The 8,069-nt window shown below is 42.4% G+C and overlaps 1 protein-coding gene across 1 annotated transcript; it reads right to left on the bottom strand.

The window, feature by feature from the left end:
- Positions 1-2,010: 2,010 nt before the first annotated feature.
- On the bottom strand, positions 2,011-7,834 carry LOC139297484 (leucine-rich repeat and fibronectin type-III domain-containing protein 2). The gene is made up of 2 exons (XM_070920180.1): positions 6,459-7,834; positions 2,011-3,001 (listed from the first exon to the last, which is right to left on the bottom strand). Exons 1-2 carry the CDS (start codon positions 7,832-7,834, stop codon positions 2,011-2,013), a joined length of 2,367 nt encoding a protein of 788 aa, XP_070776281.1.
- Between the last annotated feature and the right edge of the window lie 235 nt (positions 7,835-8,069).

Genomic DNA, 8,069 nt, shown 5'->3' with positions numbered 1-8,069 from the left:
AAATCTCATAGAAGGATATCTCAAAATAAAACCAAGAGTATCTACATGGTTAGATACCACTTGAGGTAAAAAAAAACAAAAATGTATTTTGTAATTTGGGTGGACTGACCCTTTACAAGCAGCCAGTCCTCCATTTCTTGTAGTATCATGTAAAATCCCATTTCAGTGAGCCACCAAACAATGACCAAGTTGGTACACCACAGTAAAGCACCTTCTCACTGTTTGCTTCACATAAAAATAAAAGTACTACTGCACGATTCCCCCCCCCCCCCCCCCCCCCCTTTACATTCTCACCCAGTTATTGTACAAAAAAAATGCCAATATACAGAACGGTACACCTAGGGAAGAAAACAATAATAAAAAAATGATGACCACCCCACATCTCGAAATGCAGCAGAGACCAACAAGATATTGAGAAAGGCATCAAAATGTGTAGGGACGTCTCCGCTGACCGTAGGCAGTAATCTGAACAACCACTAATTCAAAGTATCTTACTGAAATGTACAGCTCTGTATGAAAGTGAATGGAAGATAAATGGTTCCTTTGATGAATCAATTCAAATGGTTCTGGTTCTGTATCATGCAATCCGGTGAAATAGGTTTCAGAGTTTTCAGCTGTTTGGCCCTTAAAGTTATCTTTCTGCCATTCTCTCCTGTTAACGCCCTCTCCTCAGCAACATAATGACCTTTATCAAGCTAATAAACTTCAAATTTGGACTCATTCCCCCACTTAAGCCAGCTAAATGAGTAATTGTCGTCCTGTCTTGTTTGTGTTACCTAAAGACAATTACAGCCGAATCATACATCCTGCTGTGGGTTTAAGCATACGATTAAGTGGGCTTGATGGATTTCAAAGACAATTCCCGTCTGGTGACTGTAATGTGTGCCGATAGCATCTGAAACCGTACCCCTAGGCAAACGCTCTGTTTACATCGTTGGCCTTTTAGCCTCCAGAGACCAATGTCGCCAGAGTTAGCCAATGGAGAGAGTATCAAAGCATTTGTTTTTTTGGTCACAGCAGGAATTCAATCTGAGCTGGAAACTCAGGATTAATTCTGAATTTGATTGGTTGGGGACTAAATCATTCTATGAAGCATTTGCAAACTTTTGTGTTTTGGGCTGTTTGTTATCCATCTTGTGCATTTGGGTTTTGTTGTATTTCCACTTGCTTTCATATATAAATAACCTCATATGATCCATAACCTGAGGTAGAAATACAAGACTGGCTTGTTGTGGTTCAGTGTTACTGATATCTAGAGCATAGGACCTTACTGATATTTGAAAATAAGTCATGTTTTCAGTTTGTGATTGATTGAAATTTGACTGAAAGTCCTGCTGAATGACGGTGAAATGGCTGTATGTGAAGCTTCTGTGTGTTTTTTCTTTTTGATCACTGACCATTATAACCTCATCAAAGAGCCATGCCTCTGCCTGCTGATGACCTCAAATAATAAATAGTAAAAATGATAGAAAAACCCAGATGAAAATAAAAATGACTTTGTTTTAATTTTCTATTTGCTCCTCTGGTCCTTCTCTCTACTGTTACAGTAGTCCCATTTCATGCTGAGGGTCCAAGACATTGTGATGCACATCCAGTTCACCACAGTCGAGGCAAATCCTCTTGGCATTCAGTTCTTTTGGGAAAGACGCAGTAAATCCACTTTGACTTTCTCTTCTTTCTTTCCCCCCTTTCTCTCAGAGATACTCTCACATGCCCTGTGGATAAGGAATTATTCCATCTACACAATCCAAGATCCTGTGTTGTTTGGAATTGGGAACAATATTTCAAATACAGTTCGACACTGTCAGAGATTTGAGATCATGGCCTGGAATCTATTAATTGGAGTGTCTTTTCTCATAATTACTTAGACAGTATTCACATGGATGAACTTCATGCAATACCCAAAGGTAGATTCCTTCTGGAACATCCCTGCCTCTACACTCATGTTCCTTTAGTTCCTGATATAGATTTATTGTTAGGCCGTGGACCTCACAGTTAAACCGACTGCACTCAAACTGTGCTTTCCATCACCCACTCAGAGCTCTCAAAAGTGGGCTTCTCGTCCTCACTGTCATCATACTGCAGCAGCATGCCGTTAACAGACAGACTGCGCTTAGTCCAGATGTTACTGATCCTGCGAGGGTAGCTGCTGCGACACTGCGTGGCCCCCACATGACCCATGTCAAATGAGTGGCTCCTCTTGGGCTTACCCTCCTGGGGCAGCCCTAGGAGACGTCCCAGCATGGTGGTGGACTCGGCCCTTCCGAGCAGGGGTTCTTTATCAGACGGGGGTGCCATAGCCACCGTCATCATGGCATTGGATGCGGTGGAGGGACCAGAAGCCCCTTGGTGGTCCCTCGCTACCCCTCGCAGTTCCAGTGAGGTGAAGGCCCCTAAAAGGTGGTCTAGGTTTGGTCGTGCTTTGGCGCCGTGCCCGTGCCTCCTGAACTTGCTGCTGGGCAGGGTGCTGCATTCGCTGCCCTGCATGCTGTAGCGGTCGCCAGCCCCCCTTCCTGTTTGGCTGTCTAATGAGTTAGAAGAGGACGAGGATGAAGAGAGACTGCTCTGGAGGGATCCACACTTGAACTCTACCATTTCCTCGCGCATGACCACCACTGTGGATTTGACCTGTGGTGGGGCACCGTTGAACCTGTTCAACCCCCCATTGGTCTGCGAGTATGTGTTGCTCACAGTGGGTAATTTATTAGTCTGGATGCCACTGGTCACCTTATAGCGCACCATGAGGATGATGATGAATACCAGTAGCGTGGCCACAATGATGCCACCAATGACCAGGATCATGGTGCCACCCAGAAAGCCACTGTGAAGAGACTGGCACTGCGGGTAGTCCTCCCTGGTGATGAACTGGACACAGCCGACAATGTTGGTGGCAGTGAGGGTGGTGGCAGTGTCATCCCAGATGGCCAAGACACAGAGATCATACTGCATTCCTGGGACAAGATTTGTGACTACGAAGGCTCTGTTAGTCATGGGAATCATCCTGAAAAGCAGCAGAGAGACAGAAAGACACTGCATTAACAATACAGACCTCTTGCTATGGGAGTTCAAGACAAGGGTTTAACTTGAGTGTTAAAAGCAACACTGGCTTAGTCTGTTATGCTGGGGCAGATCAAAGAAACAGCAAAAATGAAGCTTGCTAAGTAGCTATTTATATGCACAGAGTAATTCAGAAAGATGACTTCATTGGTCTCAGTATATCCCATTTTCTTATGCATATGCATGAAGCAATACTAATGAGATAAGTATTCAATGGCCGCTTTTTGAATATTGTTTTGGCTAAATGTCATTTCTTGTACATTTCATTTAACATGTATTAAGTTGTTTCAACTCACTCTGTTATTATTCCAGATTCCAGTTTAAATATGACTGATTGACTTTGCCTCACTGCTTTTGATTGAAATTCAATTGAAGTCAATGTGGCAGTAAGTTAATTCTCTAAGATGTATCGCCAATCAATGAAATGCTGTAGGTGTCTTTGTGTCTTCTATGTAGATTGCAGAATGTCAAAAACTGGAGCGAACTGTGATCTTTCCCCAAACCTAACCATACTGCAGTTGCCATTTGCAGATATTCTGGGAAGCGAGAATTTCCAAAATAACGATGTTGAATGTATTCTGGGGTTTTCCAGAACCATCCAGTATCAATGCTCTTGTCTGGCACGAGGCTGAGTATGCATGAATTATTCTTTGATTGGACATGCTGATATTTTAGAAAAAAATCTTCACTCAACAGTAATCCACTAAATACTGTATATCAGTCATTCCTAACCAGAGATACTCGTACCCTAGGGGGTAGCAGACAAGTTGAAATAGAAAGTTAGCTACTACTAAGTGCTACTACCACTGTGGGGCTGCAACCTTGACCAAACCTTCTGAAAAAAAAGGGACCCAACCAAAGCATCAACAATGCTAAGATCACTATGTCTTGTATAATAAGTAATTTTATCAACATCCACTTTTATATAATTATTAGTGATAAAATAAATTAAAAACACACATTCAGGACATGGCAGGCAGTATCAGTGAAGGGGTACTTATGAAGGGGCTCATCTGATATGGGAACATGTGAAAAAAGAAAAAGTAGAGAACCACTGCTATATGTACCACTTAAGCTATGAAACATGGAGTAGCAATCAATGGCTGTTACATACTGTACACCATATGGGTACAAAATGGCCCTTGAAGACTCTTGACCATGTTTGTATAGTCATCTAAAAATAGACTCCTCAGTCATCCGTCCACTGTTGGCTTGCTGTTTTCCTAGAGTACATGCTTTGATCCTTCTGAAGCGCCTCCACCACATTGCCCAGACACCAGTGGGGCTGCAGTCCATTATTCATCCTTAATTGCCTTTTTCCATAACTAGGAGGAAGCTGCGTTGGCTCACATGTTTGAGAGAACTCATGCAATCTTTCTACTCCCCCACATGGCTCTGATCGATTTTTAATCATCCTATTGCTTGAGTGCGGGCAGTGCCCTGGGAAACTGTGTCGGCCAACTAGAGGAGCACAGCAGGTGTGCATGTGCGAGCAATGAAGTCATAGCAATATTAATTCAAACACAGTAGTTGGCCCCTCTGTGCACGTTATCTTTTCCTTCCAGCTCCTAATTTGTCTTCTGACATACAAAAGGACTGTTCAGCCATTTTTATTTTAAAGCACATGAATCTATTGCTTTAAGTCATTTTCCTACTGTATATAAACTACATGCTGTAGTGTACTGATGAAGGAGTAGAAAACATTTTAAAGCATCAAATTATTTAACAAGGGCAATTTGAAAGTTAACACTCAAGCTGTGCAGGAAAGTGAGGTCAAACTGAGAAAATCACCATAATACATTTCTATACTAAGGATGAAAAATCTATAAACTAAATGAAAAAAATAACAAAATAATATGGATATGGGATATGTGTATGTTTTTAATGTCTCAGACTAGCTGACAAAACAATCAAATGTACAGCGTATGCTGTAATGATTGTTAGTAATGATTTTTAGCTGATAACAACATCTGACATGTCATCAAAATAATCCCTTTTCAGGGAAATAATTTAGCTGCTGCAAATAAACGAATGAGGGAACATAATGCAGTTTTTAAAGCACATCAGTCAAGACATCAGTGTCATGTTTGCAATTTTGTTGACATGAGAGAAACATTCATAAAGGCATTAACAAGAAATGCGGATGAGTCATCCAATCTTTCCATCACTGGGAAAAAAAAAATGTATTGAAAATTCATATTGTTCTCGTTTCTCTGGCAGGGAGTGTGCGAGCAAGGAAATCAGATAAACACCTTATTATTGAATTCACAGGGACGGTGAGTTGCATTCACACTGTTTGAACAAAGTAATATCTTTCTTCAATATTGTGTACAGTTCTAATCTGATATTCCCTGCTAATAACCACACCTTTTGCCTTCCCATATTCTGTCAATTATCTTTCATTAAACAGCTCCTGCTGGAATGCACAGTGCAGGTAAATTGCGGAGGACTATGGCACAGAATAAATTACTGGATGATGTGTTGCTAAAGGGATTCGTCGTCAATTGTCAGTATTGGAGGAAGCATGAAGCCGACACAAAACTGCTGTAACTGCTATCCACAACAGGCCACTTTGCCAATTTTCATACTATTCTGATGCCGCAAATACCATTTTTATATTAAGGGTAGTCATTCTCTGATTGTGTGCTTGTGTTTATGTGCATTGAGCCACTGGAGCCCAAGGGGATACTGAACTCAAAATGATATTTAAAGCAAATACTGTAAAATGCCTAAGAGCTGTCAGATAAAATGTATCCTGTATATTCACATACAGAAAAAGAAAAGATTTATCTTTGTTTGTTCTCACAGCACAACCCGGTATATTTGGCCTTTGTTAATGTCTTTCCCAAACTGATTTAATGTTAAACGTTGAGGCTCTTTTCTAGCTCAATTATCTTGGTTGAATGTCACTACTTTCACTGTCCCATTTGACAGGAAATTGATTTCACAGAGCCCAAAGATCTACAGCTGCAGTCTCCTAGCTTACACTTTATGGACTTGAGCGGCTTAGGAAGGATACATTAAAATGAGGGTCTATAATCCTTTTTCTTCTTGGATTTCTAATTAATGGTTCAGGGCAAGGATTTCACTTTGGGTTTTACTTTCTTTTTTTAAAGATGTGCGCTCGCTGTTCATTCCTTTGGTGAAAGCAATCGTCAGTTTTAAGGAAAAAAGAAAATCTCAAGAAGGATTAAGAAAAATGAATGTTGATCTCCGAGTAACACTTCAAAGAAATTGACTGTCTCAAGTACCCACCCAGTAAACAATTAGCAATCGACTCAAGAAGCTGAGCAGTGAGTGTTCTTAAATTAGAAATTATACCTCTGGCTTAATTTACCACTTTGACCAGAAAGGTCTCAGCTCCTACTTGGATGTAATCGAGTTTCATGAATTAGTCTTACCTGTAAATGAGGACTTCATCGTCAGAACAATTGTACTGAAGCTGATACATTTTGACCTTTGGAGTTGATTTGCTAACAGTCCACTTGACCAGAGCAGAGACGGCGGTCACTTCTGATACAGACACCACCTTCTCTGGCAGAGGTTTAGGCTCCCCTTTACTGATCTTGGTAGAGCTAGTTATGTCTGAAAGCCCAGACTTGGACTGTGTGGTACGGTTTGTGCCATTACTCAGATGAGGGAGTTGAATGATTGACAGCTCAATTGAGGCCGTAGATTCCCCAGCAGCATTGGCAGCTATGCAAGTAAAGCTCCCGTAATCCTTGGATGTGGTGATTGTAATGTCCAGGGTGCCATTTTCGTATACCGTTGCTCGGGAGGAGTTGCTGATCAAACGGTCATCAGGAGCAACCCAATGCACGGTCGGCATCGGATCCCCAACTGCTTTGCAGCGCAGGCTTGCCGTTTGGCCTTCCAGCACTAGTAATTTGTGTGTATGTTGCGTGATTAGAGGGGGCTCACAAACAAACTCCTCCTCGCGAACAGACCAAAAGTAGCGGCCCTTTACACTTGCAGGAGAGGCGCAGGTTTCCATGTCATCCTCACGCTCCAGCCTTCGAAGCCAAAGCACTTCACAGTTGCAGTGCAATGGATTTCCGCCAAAGCTTAGAGAGAGAGAAGGTGCATAAGGAGTGCTCATCACTACACTGCTTTGGGAGCGCGCAAAGATGGGGTCCGGAGGGAGCTTCTGGAGACGGTTGGAGGTGAGGTCCAAGCGGGCCAGTTTATCCAGATCTGTAAAAGTCCCCTCTGCAATAGAAGAGATGAGGTTATGATCCAGACTCATCTGATGGAGGTTGACCATCTTGCGGATGGATTCCCAAGGCACACTGCGCAAGTTGTTATATGACAAATCCAGATCCTCCAGTGTCAGTAACAAGTCTTCGAAGGTTGCTTTGGAAATCCGATTCAGTTGATTGTTGTTGAGGATCAGGTGCTGCAGATTAACCAGCCCTCGGAGGTCGTCCGGTCCCAGCTCAGTCAACCGGTTACTGTCAAGATGCAGGGATCTCAGGGTCTCCAGGTCAATGAAAGAGAAAGGCTGAATGGCGCTGATGGTGTTGCGGGACAAGGTGAGATCTACCAGACCTGTCATGTTGGCAAAGTCCTGAGTGGTGATCTTGAGGATGAAGTTGCCACCTAGCCGGAGCTCCACAGTTCGCCGGTCGATGTCTGGTGGGACAAAGAGCAGGCCTTTGGAGGGGCACAGAGTCCCCAGAGACTCTGAGAGGTTCTGGCAGACACAGTATTTGGGACATGCATGGACCATCGTAACTGCGGTTCCCAGAAGCAGGAGACTGATGACCACTTTGTCCATGTTAGTTTATACAAAGGGGACCTGCAAGAAACAAAAGAAAACAAGGATCAGTTTAAATTTGAGATGATGATCAGTTGAGATACAGTATTACCATTTATCACGTTTTTTTTCTGCCTACATCAGACAACATCTGGATGCACTGAGCTGCATGATAAATTTAGTGTTAGAAGTTTGATCATTACAACATTAAAATTTCAAACATTAAAATAAGATAATCCTCACATCCAGAGGAGTA

Source organism: Enoplosus armatus, chromosome 15, assembly GCF_043641665.1.
Source record: "Enoplosus armatus isolate fEnoArm2 chromosome 15, fEnoArm2.hap1, whole genome shotgun sequence".
Lineage (NCBI taxonomy): Eukaryota > Metazoa > Chordata > Actinopteri > Centrarchiformes > Enoplosidae > Enoplosus > Enoplosus armatus.
Note: the sequence above shows the minus strand (reverse complement) of the source record. Positions and strands in the feature narration are given on the sequence as shown.

Coding starts and splice junctions, on each gene's coding strand:
- LOC139297484 (XM_070920180.1), bottom strand. CDS start 7,834: ATGGACAAAGTGGTCATCAGTCTCCTGCTTCTGGGAACCGCAGTTACG. Junction 3,002..6,458: donor GATGAAGTCCTCATTTACAG/GTAAGACTAATT, acceptor GCTGCTTTTCAG/GATGATTCCCATGACTAACA.